Here is a 23445-nt window from a genome sequence, read left to right on the forward strand (position 1 = left end):
TCGGGTCCAGGAGACTTGCCCAGCGGGCTAGCACGAATCGTCCACTCCACTTCCTCTGCCATCACAGGGCGCTCCAACATTTCGGAGTCAGCAGCCGAGAGATGAGGCAAATCCAAGCTGTCCAAATAGACACCCCCCCCCGTCAAGAAGATCCGGGCCTGGCGAGGCATACAAATCAGCGAAAAAGTCCCGCAGAATACGACTCACCTCCTCGGTCTTATGATGGAGCACGCCCTGCGCATCGCGCAAAGCGGTGACACCTGCGGATCCCCGATAGGGACGAGCTAAACGCGCCAACATCCTGCTACTCTTATTGGCAAACCGAAAAAGCTGAAATTGAAAATGCTCCCGAGACCGCTGAGCCCCCCGATGTAGGAGTTCATTCAAGGCCTGCTGCGCCTCCAAAAGCTGTGTTTTAATCGCCAATGTGGCAGCGCTAGCAAAACGGCGCCTCAGAATCTGAACCCTATGCTCCAAGGTAAAAATCTCTCTGTGGCGAGTCTTAGCCTCAAAGGCAACAAAGGCCACAATTTCCCCCCGCAACATGGCTTTCGCAGCCTCCCAATAGAGAATAGGATCCTCGCGATGCTGCAGATTAGCACATTTGAAATCCCTCCATTTGGCCAACAAAAAATCCTGAAATCGGGCATTACGATATAAATGGCAAGGGAACCTCCAGGAAACACCCCCCACCCGGGGCGACCCCCAAAGTCAACGCAGGCCCACCCAAACATGATCCGAGATTTCAATGGGTCCCAGGAGGACTTCCCGAACCGTAGGGAGAAGATCCCGAGAAATGAGAATAAGATCAATGCGAGAGAGCGTCCCATGCGCTCGGGACAGATGCGAATAGTCCCGCTCCACCGGATGGAGGACCCTCCAAACGTCTAATAAGCTCAAAGAAGAGGCCAACATTAAAGCCCCAGTGCAGGCCCTAAGAGATTCCCGTCCCACAGAAGAAGAGCGATCCAGCCGTGGGTCAGAGACATCATTAAAGTCTCCCCCAAGAATCGGAGGAATATCCCCAAACTGCAACAAAAGGTTACGCAACTTCTGAAAAAATTTGGCAGAAGGATTGTTAGGAGCATAAAGATTACAAAACAATAAGAGCTTATGGTTAAGAGACAGGCAATAAGGATCTCGAAGCACCTTGTGAGTTTGCAGGTGAAGGCCTTTGCGAAAAAGGATCACCACTCCTCCCTTCCCTCTCAGAGCCGGAGCCTCCAAATGTGTACCCACCCACCAAGAGCAGAGCTTAGCATGCTCTACCGAGGACAACCGGGTCTCCTGTAAAAAAGCGATGGAGGCTCTCCTACGATTCAATGCTTGCAATATTTTATACCGCTTAATAGGGGAGTGGATCCCCCCACATTCCAAGAAATCAGATTATGTTCCAGAAAAAATTAAAAAAGAGCCAAAAGCAGATACTGAATCTCCCGCAGTAGAAGGCCAGAGGAGTGTCCCAGCCACCACCCCTCTGACCGCTCATTCAAAAAGTCCCACCCACCCACCTGCCTGATCCAACAAAGACCACATTCCCCAAACACCCCCCCTCCAGCTCCCCCCCTCCCACCGCCCCCCATCAACCCTTGCCAAACCAAGTACCACACTCCAATAGGTGCCACTTCCAGAAAGCAAGGTACGCCCACTGCAGGCCTCCCACAAATCCTTTCAGCCCCAGAAAACACTCAGAAACTGGCAACCAAAGAACAACAACCAAAAGGAAAGAAGAGGAAACTGAGCCAGAGAGCAAAACCCCCAGACAAATAAGACCACTATCTCCACCCCAGTCACCCAGCAAGCAAACGGAACACCCACCAACCACACCACTGGCAAGCAGACCAAGCACACACCAATCACACAGCAAGCCCCTGTCCACACCCGTACCCTACTCAAGCGGACGCACACAGAGAAAGCCCCCCCTAGACAAACCCCACCACAACCCGCTCCAGAGCCACTCCAACACTCACACCCACTCACTCTAGCACAGAACAAACAACCTCCCCCCCAACCTCCCCCTCCCCCTACACCATCCGAGAGAACAGATCCAGAATGCAGGAAACCCAACAAGTGAAAGTCTGTTCATAGTGTGGAGTCAACTCAGGAGAAGCCCCAACGTCAAGGGAGGAAGGTCCACTCGGGAGACAGCTCCACACGCACAAAGCCAGTAACTACAGAAGTTGGCCCCCAGCAGAGCCAACTCCACCGAAGAAGATGGTCAGAAGATCATGGTGCCACCTCTGGGAACTTCTCCTCCACAAACCGCTGAGCCACCTCCGTAGTGTCAAAATGATGCGGCCTGCCCGAGTGTAGCACCCTCAACCGGGCAGGATATTGAAGAGAAATTGTGCAAGTCTGCCCAGTACTGGCCTTAGTTCAATATTTAATCTTATTTTCTGATTCTAGACCCTTTGTGTTCATCCCACGCTTCTTTGAACTCAGTCACAGTTTTACTCTCCACCATCTCTCTCGGGAGCACATTCCAGGCATCCACCACCCTCTCCGTAAAGTAGAATTTCCTAACATTGCTCTTGAATCTACCACCCCTCAACCTCAAATTATGTCCTCTGGTTTTACCATTTTCCTTTCTCTGAAAAAGATTTTGTTCTACGTTAATACCCTTCAAGTATTTGAACGTCTGAATCATATCTCCCCTGTCTCTCCTTTCCTCTAGGGTATACATATTCAGGGCTTCCAGTCTCTCCTCATACGTCTTCTGGCGCAAGCCTCCTATCATTTTCGTTGCGCTCCTCTGGACCGCCTCAAGTCTTCTTACGTCCTTCGCCAGATACGGTCTCCAAAATTGAACACAATACTCCAAGTGGGGCCTTACCAATGACCTGTACAGGGGCATCAACACCTTCTTCCTTCTACTGACTACACCTCTCTTTATACAGCCCAGCATCCTTCTGGTATTAGCCATTGCCTTGTCACACTGTTTTTTCACCTTTAGATCTTCGGACACTATCACCCCAAGGTCCCTCTCCCCGTCCGTGCATATCAGCTTCTCTCTTCCCAGCATATACAGTTCCTTCCTATTATTAATCCCCAAATGCATTACTCTGCATTTCTTTGCATTGAATTTTAGTTGCCAGGCATTAGACCATTCCTCTAACTTTTGCAGATCCTTTTTCATCTTTTCCACTCCCACTTCGGTGTCTACTCTGTTACAAATCTTGGTATCAACTGCAAAAAGGCACACTTTTCCTTCTATCCCTTCAGCAATGTCACTCACAAATATATTGAACAGGATTGGTCCCAGCACTGATCCCTGAGGGACTCCATTACTCACCTTTCCTTCCTTCGAGCAACTTCCATTAACCACCACACTCTGGCGTCTGTCCGACAGCCAGTTTCTGAACCAGTTCACCACTTTGGGTCCTAACTTCAGCCCTTTAAGTTTGTTCAACAGCCTCCTATGAGGAACTGTATTAAAGGCTTTGCTGAAATCCAAGTAAATTACATCTAGCATATGTCCTCGATCCAGCTCTCTGGTCACCCAATCAAAAAATTCAATCAGGTTCATTTGGCATGATTTACCTTTTGTAAAGCCATGTTGCCTCAGATCCTGTAACCCATTAGATTCAAGGAAGTACACTATCCTTTCTTTCAACATCTTTTAGTCTAGGAATTCCATTTTTCATCTTCCTCCTTTCACTAATATATCAGAAAAAAATTTTGTCTCCCTTTTTACATTTTTAGCCATTTGTTCTTCCGCCTGTGCTTTCGCCAGACGTATCTCTCTCTTGGCTTCTTTCAGTTTCACCCTGTAGTCCTTTCTGCTCTCCTCTTCTTGGTTTTTTTTATATTTCACGAACGCCAACTCTTTCGCCTTTATTTTCTCAGCCACTAGGTTGGAGAACCATATCGGCTTCCTTTTTCTCTTGTTTTTATTGATTTTCTTCACATAAAGGTCCGTAGCCATTTTTATTGCTCCTTTCAGCTTAGACCACTGTCTTTCCACTTCTCTTAAGTCCTCCCATCCTAACAGCTCTTTCTTCAGGTACTCTCCCATAGCATTAAAGTCCGTATGTTTGAAATCTAGGACTTTAAGTATTGTGCGGCCGCTCTCCACTTTAGCCGTTATATCAAACCAAACCGTTTGATGATCACTACTTCCCAGGTGAGCACCCACTCGAACATTAGAGATACTCTCTCCATTTGTGAGGACCAGATCCAATATCGCTTTTTCCCTTGTGGGTTCCGTCACCATTTGTCTGAGCAGAGCCTCTTGAAAGGCATCCACAATCTCCCTACTTGTTTCCGATTCTGCAGACGGAACATTCCAGTCTGCATCCGGCAGGTTGAAATCTCCCAACAGCAGAACCTCCTCTTTCCTTCCAAACTTTTGGATATCCACAATCAGATCCTTATCAATTTGCTGTGATTGATTCGGAGGTCTGTAGACTACACCCACATAGATAGAAGTTCCATCTTCTCTTTTCAGAGCAATCCATATCACTTCTTCCTCTCCCCAGGTCCCTTGCATTTCGGTCGCTTGGATATTGATCTTTACATAGAGAGCTACTCCTCCACCTTTTTGACCATCTCTGTCCTTCCTAAAAAGATTATATCCCGGTATTTTTGCATCCCATCCATGTGATTCACTGAACCATGTCTCTGTGATAGCAACAATATCTAGATCTGCCTCTAACATCAGGGCTTGCAGATCATGAACTTTGTTGCTTAGACTGCGAGCATTTGTGGTCATCGCTTTCTAGCTATTTTTCAGCAATAATCTCCTTTTTCGTATGGATTTTTGTTTCGTTTCACTTTCCTTTGCAATACTAAGAAATGAGTTGCTGATATTGCTTATTTTGCAGTCTTTACTACTATCACATCTTTTCTTTTGCTGGGGGTGGTCTCTATAATTGTCCTTCGTACATACACCACCCCCACCTTCTAGTTTAAATGCCTAGAAAAATATTGTCTAAATTTCTCTGCAAGGTTTCTTTTTCCTGCTGTAATAATATGTAGCCCATCAGTGCAATATAGCTTCTTGTCCTTCCATGTATTTCCCCATCCTCCTTTGTACCTGAAGCCTTCTTGAAGACACCAGCTTTGAGCCATCTATTAAAGTCCTCTGTGTTTTTCACTCTTTGCTCCCCCTTTCCATATGCAGGCAGTATTTCAGAAAAAGCTAAAGTTTTTACAAAAGGTTTCACGCCCTCACCAAGCTCCCGAAAAGCTTTCTGTGCTGCAAGTGTAGAGTTGTTGGCCAGGTCATTTGTTCCCAGATGGATGACAACATCAGTGTTAAAATCCTTAGTTTCTTCCTTAATTATAGTCTGTATTTGCCTGGAACTCCTGGTAGCTGAGTCTCACCAAAGTCTTATACAGGGGCATCAATACCTACTTTTTCCTACTGACCATACCTCTCCCTATGCACCCTAGCATCCTTCTAGCTTTCGCCGTCACCTTTTCAACCTGTTTGGCCACCTTAAGATCATCATATTCAATCACATCGAAGTCCCAGAAGGGCCATTTGGCCTAACTTTGAGTCTCTGACCTGGAAACTTCAGTTAAGGACTACCTTTCCAATGTCCCTTGCAAAAGTTCTTTCTCTTTGGAAAAAAAAATTGAGGAAGTTAGATAAATTTTTTTAAAAAAAATCACACAGATATTATGACAACTTTTATCTAAACTACAGACTTCTCAATCTTCATCAGGTTTTTATGAACTTTGAAGACTCAGCAGTATGAAATCTCATAGATAAAGATTCATTATCTAAACTCTTCTATGCCTTTATAAACTTGAAATTGAATTATTATAATATGGTTTATGCAGGTTTATCTAAATCTCAACTAAAACGTCTTCAAACTTAAAAAAAAAAAATTTATTGATGTTCTTTTACAAGTTGCATAAACAATACTTGAAAGGAAATATAACAATTTAAAAAGGAACCAAATAGTAAAATTATAAGATAATTCCAAACTAATGACTTTAACTAAAGTCCACATTAGAGAGAGAAAATCAATCACTTCCAAGAGAAGTTGGATTTCAGGAAATAATTCTAAATTAAACCAAATTACAGAGCTCAGTTGGAGTCAATTAATAGCCTGATTGGTAATTTCCATGGAAGTCTCTGGGAATTCTTATAGGTGCTTTACCTTCAAGGAAAAATTGTAACTGATCAGGTTCATAAAAAATATATCTCTTAATTTGATATGTAATGCAACATTTTCAAGGAAAACATAACTGAAAGGATGCTCCTAAATTCAAAACAGGTTGACGATAAGACAGAAATTTCTTACGTCTAGCTTGTGTCCACTTCGATACATCAGAAAAAATTGAAATTTTGAATCCATGAAATTCAACATTATCAGTCCTATAGAATAGGCGAAGAATTGCTTCTTTATCTTGAAGAAAAACAAAAGTTATCAATAAAGTGGCTCTAACCATAGTTTCCTCTTGAGATGTCTCCAGCATACCAGTGAGATCCAATTCTCCTGGTAATGAGTCACCTTTTTCTTTATCCTCTTTCGGAACATTCAAGTAATATAGCTTTTATAACGGTGGCATATTATTTTCTGGAAATTTCAGAATTAAACTTAAGAATGACTGGAATAAGTCCCTAGGTGATTGAAATTTAGAGACAGGAAAGTTCAGAAATCTCAAATTCAAATTTCTATTTGCATTCTCCAAGTTTTCTATTTTCCTAGAGAATAAAATCTTATCTTTCAATTGTAGGTTAGTAGAAACCTTCACTTCTGCCACCGATTTCTCCAATTTGTCCATTATAACAGACTGTTGTCAAAATTTCTCTTCAAAAGTTTTAAATTGGATATTAGTATTTTGTACTGAGGCAACAAACTGGGAGCTTACCTTATGTAAAGTTTCTAATTTATTCCAGATAGCCTCCATGTCTATCACCGCTGGTTTAATCAGAGGAGCAGGGTGGGATATTCCAGGAGACTCCACCGAGGGCTTCACTTCCTCAATCCCTGCTTCACTCCGAATTCTGGGTCCTCCAGCTGCTAGTGCCGATCATAAGGAAGTCAGCAAGTTTAAACTCCCATCCGGGGTCAGGGGTGAAACCTGTAGCACCGACGAAGACATCAGCTCCGGCGCTTCCTGTGCTGCTGTAGGCGTCCCCAACATCATCCCGGGACGCAGAGGAACTCCAGGCCCCAAAGGGCTCAGCAAAACCTCACCCTCCAAGACCGAAGTCTGCCCACCTCGGTTAGCAGAGGCGCTCGCTCCAGCTGGAACAGCATAAGCTGTTATTGCTGCTTGTCGCATCAGAGAAGTGGAAGAGGAGGCAGGAAGAACACTCCTCTGCTCACCCCTGCGCTTTGGCATTCTGCGAAAGAGGTAAAATTTTTGAAGAAAGAAAGCAAAGATTGCCGACAAAGTGCGGGAGCCACTTGAAAGCGTGACTCACTCTGTTACCATCTTGATTCTGACATCTTCAAACTTTACAAAATACTGCAGTTCAGATTTACTTGCATTATTCAAAATCTTATCATGTAATGCCATTGCTAAAACAACTACATTGGTTACCAGTTTATTATCATATACAATTTAAAACTCTTACCCTCATTTATAAAGCATTGCATACAGGCGTTCCAGACTATTTAGCAAATTTAATTATTCCTTACTTGCCAACCCGGACTCTAACCCCCTCTTTTACAAAACCGTGATAGCAGTTTTTAGCGCGGGGAGCCGCGGTGAATGGCCCATGCTGCTCCCAACGTTATCGCAGTTTCGTAAAAGGAGGCATATATTCCTTAATTGAAAATAGATTAGTTATTCCTCACCCGTCAAAAGTAAAATGGGAAAGAACTAGGAATACAGCATTAAAAAAAATTTCTCCATTGCCATGGAATTCATTACCTTTGTATTTACATTTAGAACCTTCCTATACTAAATTTTTGAGAGAGCCTTTTCTTAGAGGAAAAAAAACGGGGGATAGATTAGAAGCAAAAATAATGGTGAACACATGTTATGTTATTTTGTACTGTTGTATCTTTTTACTCTTTGGTATGAATGAGTGATTCTGTCCTATAACTAATGGCATTCTATTTCTATTTTGAAAGTGGTTTTTATTGTACACCGCTTTGAATTGTGTTTCAACTAAGACAGTATATCAAGTTTTAATAAACAATAAATGATCATCCATAAGATATTCTACCTCTTCCAGATGTCCATATAATTACAATACTAAATATCACTGCAATCAGCCTTCTTCCACTTCTGCTCAACTTGCTGCTCACTGGCCCCACTCAAGGCAAAAGAGACTACAAAAATTACAACTTCAGTCTCAGGCAAAACAGTATCCTTTTGACTCCTTACTAAAGAGCATTGCCAACAGATTTTCTTGACTCTTCCTCCCAGTCTTCCCATTGTAGGCAGGTTAATCTATTTTCACCAGCAATGGACTCTAATCACATTAGACCAGTGGATTTGTTGAATTGTAGCTCATGACTATGCCATATGCTTGCTAAGAAAAACTCCAAATTACCCACTAAAAGAGTCTCTTTCAACTTCCTCCACTAGCTAAATGCAATGAAATCTGTTCTTCTACAGGAGAAAGACTGGGAGTTCTACTCCAAGTTGTTCCTGATAATAAAAAAGATTGGAGGCTTTCAATCAATTCTAGACCTCCAAGGACTCAACAAATCACTTGTTGAAAGGAAAGTTCTGCATGGTTTTCCAGGGAACCCTTCTACCTTTCATAGAAAAAGCCAATTGGCTTTGCTCTCTAGACCTCAAAGAGGTACATACCCATCCTACCTGCTCATAGAAAGTACCTTCACTTTGTCACCAACCGGCTCAGGACAATGGGCCCTGAGCGGCTGGGACACGGGAGTTGTGCTCTTGTGAGCCGCGGTGAGCTGCAGAAGGAAAATAATAGTGGAAGAAAAATACTGCCACACCAGGTAAGGGTAGTTACTTAAATTAAACTCAGAATTTATTCTTGCATTAGTAGAAAACATAAAGCTTTGTCAGGATGTTTCTGTGTTTAGCAAATAGTCCCAAAACAACAGTAAAAAGAAAAACATAAAACAGCAAACTGTCCCAAAGTGGAAATGTTCAAAAGTTTCAGTCTTTCCAAACTCAGGCTATTGGCTTCAGCCCATACTTATTTCTCAGCAATGAAAAACCAAAATATTCAAAATACAAACAGTCTTTGAATTGACTACCACAGCACTAGTCAGAGCTACGGCTGTGACTTACCCAGCTGCTAGAATACTGGGCAGGTAGTGCGCTTCACGTGGTGATACACTGCCAAATAGGCCCACTATCCCACCACAAAATACGTGAGGCGAACCCCCACTACCTGGGCTGGTAACAGTCCTTTTTCATGTAAGAGAAACAAAAAAAAAAACTTTCACAAGTCTTTTAAGTCTTCTGGAGCTCTTGGTTACTAAAGCTCCCACAGGGCAATGCATAATCATGGAAGTCCTTCATATAATAAGGTCACAGCTACTCACATTTATTCCTCGAGCGGCTTGCCTTCCATGAAGCCCACTTCCATTGGAAGAATTTCACTCATTGGAGCTGCAGAAGAATCTAGGTCAATCTCCATGGCTTGGGATTCTTCATTCTCCTTGAAAACAGATTCTTCTCCGGCTTCCATCAGCTCCATACATTCAAGTGGAGAACTGCCATCAGTATCTCCCAGCCCTGAGCTTTCCTGCCTGTCCTGTGCTTCTCCTCCTTTTAACTGATTCCCCAGGAGCTTTCCTCTCTGGGCAACTAGTTTGCAGCCCCGCCCCCAACCCTCAGGTGGGAAGGATTTCCTATCAGCAACCCTGGGCCTGAGAGGGGGATGGGCGCTCTGCACTCATGCTCTCTGACTCCCTCTAGAGAGCAAGGGAGAAATAGCATCAGGAGAATCAAAAAAAGGTTTATCAGTAACACTGGGGAAGGGTTGGCCTTTAAACAGGGCTCTGCACTAGGGACACACCTAGCAGGCATAGGCTGCGTACCACAACTTTCACATTAGATCTTGATACTTCCAATACAAAGTCCTGCCCTTCAGACTGGCTTCAGCCCCTCATATCTTCACAAAATGTCTTGTGGTAGTGGTGGCAGCTCTTCACTCTTGTGGGTTTCACATATTTCTCTATTTGAATGACTGGTTGATCAAAGCTTTATCATCACTATTAGCTCAGCATGCTATCAGCTCAACAGTTTGTCTACTGGAGCTGCTAGGGTTTGCTGGGATAAGAAGCATAAAATCTGTTTTACTACTTGAGATCTTGCTAGGTACTTGGGACCTGGGTTGGCCACTGATGGAAACAGGATACTGGACTTGATGGACCTTCAGTCTGACCCAGTATGGCAAATGTTATGTTCTTACTCATCTCAGATGCTAGTTTATGGGAGCTCAGACACTACGCAAGGGTGAGCTTTTCTGCCGCAGCTGAGAGTCGACAGTTTCCACCCTTTCACATATAACTGCATGTCAGCTGCTACATCTTCTGGGATACATGGCAGCTACAGTACACATCGCCCCATTTACATATCTTCACCTCAGAATCCCACAGTGGACCCTGTCGATCCAATGGTCTCAAGCCACAGGACATCTATCTGCTCCAATCCAAGTCACCTCAGACCTCTGTCGCTACCTTCAGTGTAGTATGGTTTCTCACAACCTTACTTGAGATCTTCCCTTTTAGTTTCCTCACCATCAGACTCCTCACCATGGATACTTTGATATTAGGATGGGGCACTAATCTGGATGGCCTCCACACTCAAAAAGTATAGTCTTATTACGAGCATTTCAATCTTTTTGAATTACAAGCAATAGGCAATGCTCTCAAGATATTCCAAGACCAAGTAGTCCTTGTTCAAACTGACAATCAAGTCACCATGTTCTATCTGAACAAACAAGGAGGCGCACACGCTCTCACCCTTTTTTCACGGAAGCAATCCAGATTTGGAATTGGGCAACTGCTCACAATATTCTTCTCTGAGCAGTTTATCTGGCAGGGAAGCAAAATATTTTAGCAGACAGATTGAGCAGACTCGTTCAACCCCACGAATGGTCTCTTAGCACAACCATGTTGCATCATATTTTCTACAAATGAGGGACTCCAGACATGCAGTAGATCTCTTTGCTTCCCCTTGCAATTATAAACTGCTATTCTGCTCCAGGCTGAATACCTCTTATTGAGAGGATTATACTCAGACTTTGCCAGGATTCTCATAGCACCTCATTGGCCACATTAATCTTGGGTCCCACTCCTTCTAGTTCTCTTCACCAGGGAACTATATCACTTGTAGTTCTTCCAGTACTACTAACACAGAACACTGGATTTCTCTTTTATCTGTACCCTTGATCGTTAGCTCTCACAGCTTGGTTTCTTTCACCAAACAAGTAAATGCCTCAGACTCTGGGTTGCATTCTCTATTGTCATTGAAGTGCCCAGAAAACCTTCCATTCAGCACTGTCACCACTTCAGATAGACCAGATTTTCGGCCTGGTGTGTACTACATTCTCTTGAACATGTCACATGTACACTCCCATCCATCCTAGACTACCTTCTTTACTTCTCTCATTCTGGCCACTGTGGGGACGGGCTACTGGGTTAGATGGACCATTGGTCTGACCCAGTAAGGCTATTCTTATGGCCTAAAGACCAACTTGGTTTGAGTCCCTCTCAGTGCTATCCATGCTCTCTTGGACAAGAAACCTCTGTCTATTTATCCCTTAGTATCCACATTTATGAAAGGACCACACCAAGCTACCTAACAAGCCTCCATCTGTTGCCTGGGATCTTATCATGGTTCTGTCTGCTCTTATGAAATCTCCATTTGCAACACTTACATCCTGCTCTTTCAAACTTCTTACTTGGAAAGTAGTTTTCCTCATAGCCCTCACGTCTGCATGCTGTGTGAGTGAACTTCAAGCACTTGTTTACAAGATTCTACTATGACATGACAGAGTAATCCTTTGCACTCATCCAAATTCATGCCCAAAGTCATCTCAGAATTCCACTTCAACCTGTATTCTTTCCAAAGCCACATTCCCATCCTGGAGAAGCTGCTCTTCATACATTGGGACTACAAACATGCTCTAGCATACTAACTGGACTGGATTGAACATCTTCCCAGGTCTTTGTGGTATTCTTATTACCAGCAGAACCATCTGCACTTAGATGGTGGACTGTATCTCCTTTACCTATACTCAGGATGGGCTGATACTTTAGGGCTGTATAACAGCCCATAGTGTCCATTTCCACTCTATATCCATTGAGGACATCCGCAAAGCTACTACTTGGTCCTCAATTCATACCTTTACTTTTCACTACGGTTTAGAACAAAACTTCAGAAGAGAAAGTCAGTTCGGACAAGCAGTTCTGCAAAGTCTTTTTACTTCATGAGCATCCCTCCAACCCTCTGGGGTTTCATCAGGCTCATATTATACAACCATTATTCTTCTCCAGAACCATGATCCTGGCAGCTTGGGAGTCCCACATGTGAGAATATTATGCCTGCTTGTCCTTGGAGAAAGTAAAGATACTTATCTGTATCAGGTGTTCTCTGAGGACAGCAGGCATATATTCTACAAACCCACCTACCTCCCCTAGTTGGCTCCTTAGCTTTGTTACTGAACTGCAGGTCCCATGAGCTGATGTCAGATGGGAAGGTGCCAACACTTGCATAGTATGAGCACTGCCTTAAAAAACAAGTGACAGTGCACTTGGTACTGTTCGTACTGGGTTGCATGGATGACATCACCCACATATGAGAATATATGCCTACTTTTCTCAGAGAATATGTTGATGGAAGGATAGTAAATAAATGTTTTTTGAGAGGATAATATCAGTTCAATACACAAAGGAGATGGTATACTGTAAACCAACACCAGTGAATCCACTCAAATAAATTAGTCTTCAGACCCTCAGAAATGCCACCATCCACTCCATTTTAGTTTCAAAAGTGGTTGAATTTACACATTATATCCTCACCGGGTCACTTATAATCTATTGTGAAGAAAGAACTTTGCTCTGACTCTTTTGCCAATAATCTTATTATAAAGCTAATACTTAGCTGAGGTGGTGCATTCAAAGGGATCTATCACCAACATGTTTCACCCTATACTGGGTTTCATCAGGGCTCCGATCCCTCTAAGTTTGAATTGGTTACCCACAACGCGACCACTTTAGAGGGATCGGAGCCCTGATGAAACCCAGTATAGGGTGAAACATGTTGGTGATAGATCCCTTTGAATGCACCACCTCAGCTAAGTATTAGCTTTATAATAAGATTATTGGCAAAAGAGTCAGAGCAAAGTTCTTTCTTCACAATAGATTATAAGTGACCCGGTGAGGATATAATGTGTAAATCCAACCACTTTTGAAACTAAAATGGAGTGGATGGTGGCATTTCTGAAGGTCTGAAGACTGGATTCACTGGTGTTGGTTTACAGTATACTTTTCTCAGAGAGCACCTACTGTAGGTAACAATCTTTGCTTTCTCTGCACGCACCTTAAGTTTCTTCCTAATGTGGTGTCAGAATTCCATCTGACCAGTTGTCCTTCCAATATTTTTTCCCAAGCCTCATGCCCATACTTGCAAAAATGCACTGCATACCTTGGACTGCAAGCAAGCATTGGTCCTACAGACAGTCCACTTAACTTTTTGTTTCTTTTGACCCTTACAGGATGGGGTTTGCTGTTGGTAAATGCACCATTTCCAGTTGGCTAGCAGATTGCATTTCCTTCACTTATGCCCAGGCTGGGCTGATTTTAGAGGGTCCTGTCATAGCTCACAATAACTAAGCCATGGCAGTGTCGGTAACCCATTTGAGGTCAGCTTCCATTGAAGAGATTTGCAAGGCTACAACATATGCTTCAGCCCATACATTGACATCTTGCTATTGCCTTAAGCAAGATACCTGACATAGCAGTCGGTTTGGTCAAACAGTTTAGCAAAATTTATTTCAGGTCTAGAGTCAAACTTCACCCCTCTGTCTTTTTTTTTGTTCTGCTCCAGGCTGCAACTCCACAACAGTGTACATATGTTTTCAGGTAAATTGATCTTCAACTCACTGTTGCAAGTCTCTATTGTCCTAATGTTCTTGTTTTCATTGAGTCTGATAGCTAGGGAGACCCACAAGTGAGAATCATATGGCTTGCTTGTCCTTGGAGATAGCAAAGGTATTGTAGCAGGTAATTCTTGTCCTTGGAGATAGCAAAGGTATAGTAGCAGGTGCTCTCCAAGGACAGCAAGCCAATTTATTCTCACATACCCTGGCACCTCCCTTGGAGTTATATTTCTTTAGCTTTTAAATTGTACCATTGATCTCATCCTCGTGAGTCTGACAGGAAGTTACCAGCACATATGCAGTAGGATGCTGTCTCGAGGTCTAAAAACAATACTACACTTTTACAAGCGTCCAAATTGGTTGTTCACGTGAAAATAATTGGCCTGTTGTTCTCAGATAACTCCTGCTAAAGGTAAGTATCTTTGCTTTTGCTCACAGGCAAATCCCATATAAGGGTATGCTAAGGCCATTTTGTACCAAAGCTTAGTAAAAGCACCCCTAAGAGATTTGGGATTGCATTCAATTCACTGATAATATGTTTTATATATTAACATTATTATCATTTCTTTATTTTGTCAGTCATTTTTATAAATGCTGATCAATAAGTATGACAACAGCAGAAGAATTTTGTTGCAATGAAATGTAACTGATAAATGCTATCTACTTTTGTTATTATACCAAATTTCTTGATTTTATTTTTAATTTGATAGCTAATTTTCTTCAGTCTGGGAAGATTTTATTACCAGAGAGTTTTTCCAGCTTAGAGATTTTGGAAACAGAAGTTGAACAGCTGGGAATCCCTGAGCTTACAGATGCAGTCAAAGTCCAGAAGAATAATTTAGGTATGTAAAAAAAAACATGCATTTAACATTTCATTACATATTTGAACTGAACTTGCTCGTAAATCCTGGGTTTTAGAGGCTGGAGTAGCCTGTTGAGAACTGCTGCTCAGGATGCATGGGCTGGGCTCTGGTAGGGGAAACTCTTTGGCTGGCAGGGCTTGAGCATCCCCGCCAGCAAAGGTATGAGCAGGCAGGGTTGTTTGACAATGGCAGCAGTAACTGTGGCAGTGGGGAAAGGGCACAAGAACATCTGCAGCAGGGGGAGAGGAAACTGAGAGGAAATGCTTGGCCCCCAGTTCATCCTCAAGCACCTTCTATCTATACTCCTGAGCTTGACCAAAGCTCGTGAGCTTTATTAATCTGTTTGGCTATTTTTTCATAAGAGGAGGTTTTATATCCCCTTCCTCATGTTTGTTGCTTTTCTTTTAACCTTTTCAGTTGTGTTTTATTGTTTTTGAGATGGAGTGAGTGAGGCATAATAATGATCTCAGTTTTGTTCTCCAGCCCTTTTGAATAATCCCCAACATTCTTTTTTGGCATCTACAGCATCTGCAGCACACTGGGATGAACATTTCCATGTATTGCCCACAATGATTCCAACATCTTTTAATTGGGTAGTGACTGCTAACATGGCATCTAGCATTTTGTACAGGTATTTAGATTAATTTCTGTGCGTGCATTTGTAAATCGGTGGACTTGCACTCAGGCCTTGTGCTAGTCCACCTCCTTTCTGTTATATGCCTCTACTGGGCACCCTCACTTAGGCTTCATGAGAAGACATCAGCCCATTTTAAAAAAAGACTCGGGAGCTGCTTGCCTTTTGTTTGGACGCTGGAAAAGACCTTTGACACTGTCCCGCGTTGCCCGCAGCAGTAGCAGACCCCGGAGCTGTAACCGGACAGGCACTTTGGAAGACGGACCCCTGACGTCATCGGGTCCATCCTCCCTGCCTTTGAATTCCCTTAAATTTGAGCCTGCTGCCGCGGAGAGACTGGGAGCTGCTTGCCTTTTGTTTGGATGCTGGAGGAGACCTTTGACGCTGCCCCGCGTTGCCCACAGCAGTAGCAGACCCCGGAGCTGTAACCAGACAGGCACTTTGGAAGATGGACCCCTGACGTCATCGGGTCCGTCCTCCCTGCCTTTGAATTCCCTTAAATTTGAGCCTGCTGCCACGGTTGCGGAGCCCCTTGGAGCAACGCAGAGCCGGGGAGCAGGAGTTCAGGTTGTATAACTTTAATCTGATATTATGGGTAAAAGAAAAATCAAGCCTAAGAGCTCAACACCTGCTGTTTCTGGTCCTATGGACAGACATTTGACATTTCCTATAGAAACTCCAGCACAAACTTTACTTGACTCAAATTCTCCCATATCCGGAGCATCGTTGAGCCCCCTCGAAAGGACACCCCCTCTTCATCCAGTATCTGGTGGTAGCGGGATTATAACTCCCGCTATTTCTACTGGTTTTGTGGTATCATCTACTCAGACATAGAAACATAGAAACATAGAAATAGACGGCAGATAAGGGCCCACGGCCCATCTAGTCTGCCCACCTTAATGTCCCTCCCCTACCTTTGCCCTGTGAATAGATCCCATGTGCCGATCCCATTTAGCCTTAAAATCAGGCACGCTGCTGGCCTCAATCACCTGTAGTGGAAGACTATTCCAGCGATCAACCACTCTTTCAGTGAAAAAGAATTTCCTGGTGTCACCTCGTAGTTTCCCGCCCCTGATTTTCAACGGATGCCCTCTTGTTGTCGTGGGACCCTTGAAAAAGAAGATATCTTCCTCCACCTCGATGCGGCCCGTAAGATACTTGAACATCTCGATCATGTCCCCCCTCTCTCTGCGCTCCTCGAGCGAGTATAGCTGTAATTTGTCAAGCCGTTTTTCGTATGGTAGATCCTTGAGTCCCGAGACCATCCGGGTGGCCATTCTTTGCACCGACTCCAGTCTCAGCACATCCTTGCGATAATGCGGCCTCCAGAATTGCACACAGTATTCCAGGTGGGGCCTCACCATGGATCTATACAATGGCATAATGACTTCCGCCTTACGACTGACGAAACCCCTTCGTATGCAGCCCATGATTTGTCTTGCCTTGGACGAAGCCTGCTCTACTTGATTGGCAGACTTCATGTCCTCACTGACGATTACCCCCAAGTCTCGTTCTGCTACCGTTTTTGCTAGGATCTCGCCATTAAGGGTATAAGACTTGCATGGATTCTGGCTGCCCAGGTGCATAACTTTGCGTTTTTTGGCATTGAAGTTGAGTTGCCATGTCCTAGACCATCGCTCCAGTAGGAGTAGGTCGTGCATCATGTTGTCGGGCACTGAATCTTCATCTGTTGTGCATTTGCCCACTACATTACTCAGGTTGGTGTCATCGGCGAATAATGTTATTTTACCTCGAAGCCCTTCTGCCAAGTCTCTTATAAAGATGTTGAATAGGATTGGGCCCAAGACTGAGCCCTGTGGTACTCCACTAATCACCTCCGTCATTTCGGAGGGGGTGCCGTTCACCACCACCCTTTGGAGCCTACCTCCAAGCCAGCTCCCAACCCATTTCGTCAATGTGTCACCTAATCCTATAGAACTCATCTTGCTCAGTAACCTGCGGTGTGGTACGCTATCGAATGCTTTGCTAAAGTCCAGGTACACGATGTCCAGGGACTCCCCAATATCCAGCTTCCCCGTTACCCAGTCAAAGAAGCTGATCAGATTGGATTGGCAGGATCTCCCCTTAGTAAATTCATGTTGTCGGGGATCCCGTAGATTCTCCTCATCCAGGATCTTATCTAATTGGTGTTTGATTAGAGTTTCCATTAGTTTGCTCACTATCGATGTTAGACTCACTGGTCTGTAGTTTGCTGTCTCCATCTTTGAGCCTTTCTTGTGGAGTGGAATGACGTTAGCCGTCCTCCAGTCCAACGGGACGCTGCCTGTACTAAGGGAGAGGTTGAAGAGCGCAGACAGTGGCTCCGCCAAGACATCACTCAGCTCCCTAAGCACCCTGGGGTGCAGGTTGTACGGCCCCATTGCCTTGCTAACCTTGAGCCTTGACAGCTCACCGTAGACACTGCTGGGCGTAAACTCAAAGTTACTAAACGGGTCAACTGAGCCAACCCTTGTCTGTAGCTGAGGGCCGAGCCCTGGCGCTTCTCGGGTGAAGACTGAGCAGAAGTATTCATTTAATAGTTGGGCTTTTTCCAAATCCTTTTCCACATAGTATCCATCTGGTTTCCTAAGACGTACAATCCCGCCTGAGTTTTTTCTTCTGTCACTGATATACCTGAAGAAGGATTTATCTCCCTTCTGGATGTTCTTTGCCAGAGACTCTTCCATGTGGAATTTAGCCTCTCTGACTGCTGTTTTGACGGCTTTTGATTTGGTCAGGTAGTCTGCTCTAGAGTCCTGCTTCCCTGATTGTTTGTAAGAGATGAATGCTTTTTTCTTCTCCTTGATCAGGTCTGAGATCTCCGCAGTAAACCACTGTGGCTTATTGTTCCTTCGCCGTTTACTTACTGATTTTACATAGCGGTTTGTTGCTTCTTGTATGGTTGCTTTCAAAGTCGACCACATGTCTTCCACGTTATCGGTTTCTTCTTGGCTTTGTAGCGCCTGGTGAACGAAGTCTCCCATTTCTTTGAAATTTGTGTCCTTGAATTTGAGGACTTTGGTTAATGTAGTAGATTTAGTGAAACCTTTCCTGATATTGAACCATACCATGTTGTGGTCACTGGAGGCCAATGTGTCGCCCACCGAGACCTCTGTGACACTTTCTCCATTGGTAAGTATCAGGTCCAGTATTGCCTGATCCCTTGTCGGTTCCAACACCAGTTGCCTGAGGCTTGCTCCTTTCATAGAGTTTAATAGCCTCCTGCTGCTGCCGGAAGCAGAGGTAAGTGTAACCCAATCCACATCAGGCATGTTGAAGTCACCTAGCAATACTGTGTCCCCACGCAAAGTGATATTTTCTATATCTTCGATTATTTCCATATCCAGGTCATCCTGTTGTCATGGGGGTCTGTAAATTACGCCAAGATACAAGCATTTGTCCTTCCCTCTGGCCAAATTAACCCAAAGGGATTCCCCAGTATACTGGACATCTGAGATTCTCGTGACCTTAATGTCATCTTTAGTATATAATGCTACACCCCCTCCCTTCCTACCCTCTCTGTCCCGGCGAAGCAAGTTGTAACCCAGTATGACCATGTCCCACCCGTGGGAGTCTGTGAGCCAGGTTTCGGATATCGCCACCACATCTAGGTCGGCATTCCTTATTTCTGTTTCCAATTCCAGGATCTTGTTTCCTAAACTGTGTGCGTTGACGTACATAGCCCTCCATGTTATATTTTTGTTATGTCTCAATGGGGATATTCCTGTTTGAGCTATTTGAACACCTTTAGCATTGTTTGTGTTATTTGTGCTTTCCTGAGGCTCAGAACTACAATGTGTATTCCCCATATACCCAGAACTACAGTGTGTACTCCCCCTAGACCCGGAATTACAATGTGACCCATAAATATGATGTGACCCTACTCCCGACTCAAAAGTGTGTGCACTCACCCCTGACCCAGAATTTCGGTGTCTACTTTCCTCAGCCTCATAAATGTATTGGCATTTTAGTTCGCCTGGTATGTTGTTTGTGCCTGTACCCTCCCCCGACTTACCTAGTTTAAAGCCCTGTGGAGTAGGCGGGCTAGGCGGTGTCCAAGGACAAGTAAACTGGTTTTTACTGAAATACCTAAACCACTTGAATTTACAGGTGTAGTAGAAGAGCAACCACAAGCAGTGGAAAAACAAGATATTATCCTTAAAGATTTGTGGTTAGGTATCTCTAGAGTTGAAGGGTTTCTCAGAGAATCAGTGAAACAAACATTGGATTATTCATATTCTGTGGCTCAAAAGTTTGAGAATGTGGATTCTAACTTAAGTTGTTTGGATAAAAGATTAGTAGTGGTTGAAACTCAAAGTAATACATTGCAAGCTGTCTCAGTATCTGCTGTTAAGGATTCTACGGTGTTACATTCTAAAATGGAAATGCTGGAAAATATGCATAGAGCGAGGAATCTCTGCATGGTTAATTTCCCAGTGACTCATTTGTTATCTTCGGAAATATTGTTAAGGAAATATTTCAAAGAAATACTGGGATTCCCCAATGCGGAAAATTTCCCAATAAATAACTTATTATATTCCGCAAAAGAAAATAAAATCCGACCAGGAGGTGGACCACCTGGTAACAGATGAAATAAATTTGACAGAGTTTTTGGAAGATACTCAGGACGTTATCCAGAGTAGGTCCACCATGGTAATAACATGCATGAGTGAGATAGATAAAATGTTGATAATGAAACTTTACTTTAAAAATAGGTTGACTAAATTTTGTGGAGATTTGGTTAGAATTTTTCCTGATGTCTCAAGAGCTACGCAATTACTAAACTAAACTAAACCTTAAGTTTATATACCGCATCATTTCCACGGAAGTAGAGCTCGGCACGGTTTACAAGATCTTAAAAATGAGAAAGGGTAGGAAAAGATTTACATATTTTTATAAATCGAGTGGAAAAGTAAGGGAAAAGAAATTACATGTTAGAGAAGAATTTCTGAAATTAAGAATAAGAGTCCTAGCTCATGAGGCATCTTTTTATTTAAAATTTCCATGCAAATGTCTTGTTAAGATACAACTTAAAGCATATCACTCTATGGCTATAAAAGTTATTCCAGCCACCATATGTAAATATCTCAATGGAATGTGATCAGGGTTGGATATGTTTGTTTTATTATCTCAATCTATCTTGCTTTACAAGGAAGCCTCAGCCCCACCATTCCACCGCTGTATGTCTTGTAACTGCGGGAAGAATTATGTGGTGCCTCATCATTGGCTGTCCCTTCTAATATTTATAAAGTGCCATTGTACCAATATTTATAATAAATAATGAATAAATATCTCAAATATAGCGATTTATAAAGGTAAAGTGCTTGAATACTTAGCTTATCTCTGCTAATTATCTCAGCCAAAGAACCTGGGAGTCTGACCCGACATGTTTCGCTCGCAAGGAGCTGTATCAAGGGTCTCCCAAGTACGCTGGTATGGAAGGGTGGTGGAAGGAGAGAAAGGGGCTGATGGAATTGGTGTGCAGGGGAAGGGGAGAGATATAAGGGGAAGGATACTGGATGGAATTGGGTTGAAGGGAGAGAAAGGGGGCAGATGATGGTGGAAGTGGGAGGAAGGGAGAGAAGAGAGTGAAATGCCCAACCATGGGGGTGTGGGAGAGGGAAGGAGAGGATAGAGATGCCAGACCATTGGAGGAGGGAAGAGAAGATGATGGATGCCACACCAATTGGGGGGGGGGAGAAGAGGGAAGGAAGAGGCAGACAATTTCTGGAAGAGGACAGAAAATGAAAAGAAGAGAGTGACAAGAAGATGAGGAGAGCAGAAACCAGAGAAGACAAAGGTAGAAAATAAATTTCTATTTATTTATTTTTTTGCTTTAGGGGACATCGCTGTTTCTGCGGTGTTGCATTGTATGCAGAGTCCAGCTTCTTGGTGGTTTTATTTAACCTTTGTCTACGTATTTATATTTTTTTCCCCTTTTACAAAACTGTAGAGCATTTTTTAGCGCTGGCCGTGGCTAAAAACCATACTACATTTTTGTAAAAGGGGAAGAGGTTAGTTTGTGATAACATATTCCATACTAGGCAAAGGTGTTTTCTGTGTTTTATTTGTATGAAAGACATGTTTTGTTTTGTTTTTGTTAGCATTGACTAGCCTTGTTTGGTGAAATGCATCAGGCATGGTTCTTGGGAGCACCTTGAATTAACCTGATTTGAATCTCCTTATTTTTCTGCCAATCTTCTTTTGTTTCATGTTGGATTCTTTGGTGGACTGCTTGCCTTGTTATTTCGTTGCAAGTTAACATACATGGAGTGGAATGTGCTAGAGGAGTTACAGATTTGGTTGTTTATACATAGTAACATAGTAGATAATGGCAGATGAAGACCCAAATAGTCCATCCAGTCTACCCAACTTGATTCAATTTAAATTTTTTTAAAATTTTTTCTTTTTAGCTATTTCTGGGCAAGAATCCAAAGCTCTACCCGGTACTGTGCATGGGTTCCAACTGCCGAAATCTCCGTCATAAGAACATAAGCATCGCCTCTGCCGAGTCAGACCATAGGTCCATCGTGCTCAGCAGTCCGCACTCGCGGCGGCCCCCCAGGTCCATGACCTGTAGTGTTCTTTCACTTAAGATATTTTATCCCTCTAGCTATACCCCTCAATCCCCTTTTCCTTTAGGAACATGTCCAACCCCTTTTTGAAACCCAAAATCGTACTCTGCTCTACCACCTCCCCCGGAAGCGCATTCCAGGTATCCACCACCCGCTGGCTGAAGAAGAACTTCCTAGCATTTGTTCTGAATCTGTCTCCCTTCAGTTTTCTTGCGTGCCCTCTTGTTTTTGTTTCCCCCGCCAGTCTGAAGAATCTGCCCCTCTCCACCTTCTCTATACCCTTTATGATCTTGTAAGTTTCTATCATGTCCCCTCTAAGTCTCCGTTTTTCCAGAGAAAAGAGCCCCAGTTTCTCCAGCCTCTCAGCATATGAGAGGCCTTCCATGCCCCTTATCATTTTTGTTGCTCTTCTCTGGACCCTCTCGAGTGTCGCTATATCCTTCTTAAGGTACGGCGACCAGTATTGAACGCAGTATTCCAGATGCGGGCGTACCATCGCCCGATATAGCGGCAGGATAACTTCTTTGGTTCTGGTAGTGATTCCTTTTTTAATAATTCCCAACATTCTGTTCGCCTTCTTGGAGGCCGCTGCGCATTGTGCTCCCGACTTCATTGATTGGTCCACTAAGACCCCCAAGTCCCTTTCTAGGTTGCTCTTCCCCAATACCATCCCCCCCATCTTGTAGCTGAACATCGGGTTTCCTTTCCCTATATGCAAGACTTTGCATTTCTCTACATTGAAACACATTTGCCATTTATTTGCCCTTTACTCAGTTTGTTCAAGTCCCTTTGTAGTTCTTCACATTCTTCAACAGTTCTAACTCTACTGGACAGTTTTGTGTCGTCTGCAAATTTTATGACTTCGCACTTCGTCCCCACTTCCAGGTCATTAATGAATATATTGAACAGCAGTGGTCCCAGCACTGACCCCTGTGGGACACCACTCGTGACTGCTTCCCAGTCAGAGTAGTGTCCTTTTACTCCTACCCTCTGCTTCCTGTCCGCCAACCAATTACAGATCCATCTGTGCACTTCCCCCTCCACCCCGTCAAAACCTACTGCAGCCCATCTACACCCTCCCAGCCATTGAAGCCCTCTCCAGCCCATCCTCCCCCAAACTGCCATATACAGACCATGCAAGTCTGCCCAGTACTGGCCTTAAGTTCAATATTTAATATTATTTTCTGATTCTAGATCCTCTGTGTTCATCCCACGCTTCTTTGAACATATGGGTTACAGTTGATTGATGTAGAGTGAGGCAGTTGAGAGGCGTTGTAAACTTGGTTATTAATATAGACATATTTCGGATAGTATGCTTTACAAATATTTGAACACTTTTATATATGCATGGAAAGGGTTCAGAGTTAAAAT

General features: G+C 43.6%; 1 protein-coding gene across 1 annotated transcript in view; it reads left to right on the forward strand.

Annotated features, from left to right (window-relative positions):
- KCTD19 (potassium channel tetramerization domain containing 19) overlaps window positions 1–23445 on the forward strand; it is a 298880-nt gene that overhangs the window by 114911 nt on the left and 160524 nt on the right. Inside the window, exon 5 of the mRNA XM_033942930.1 lies at window positions 14713–14844. Within this exon, the coding sequence (XP_033798821.1) occupies window positions 14713–14844 (132 nt within the window). The remainder of the gene's footprint in view (window positions 1–14712; window positions 14845–23445) is intronic.

Source organism: Geotrypetes seraphini, chromosome 4 (assembly GCF_902459505.1).
Source record: "Geotrypetes seraphini chromosome 4, aGeoSer1.1, whole genome shotgun sequence".
Taxonomy (NCBI): Eukaryota; Metazoa; Chordata; class Amphibia; order Gymnophiona; family Dermophiidae; genus Geotrypetes; species Geotrypetes seraphini.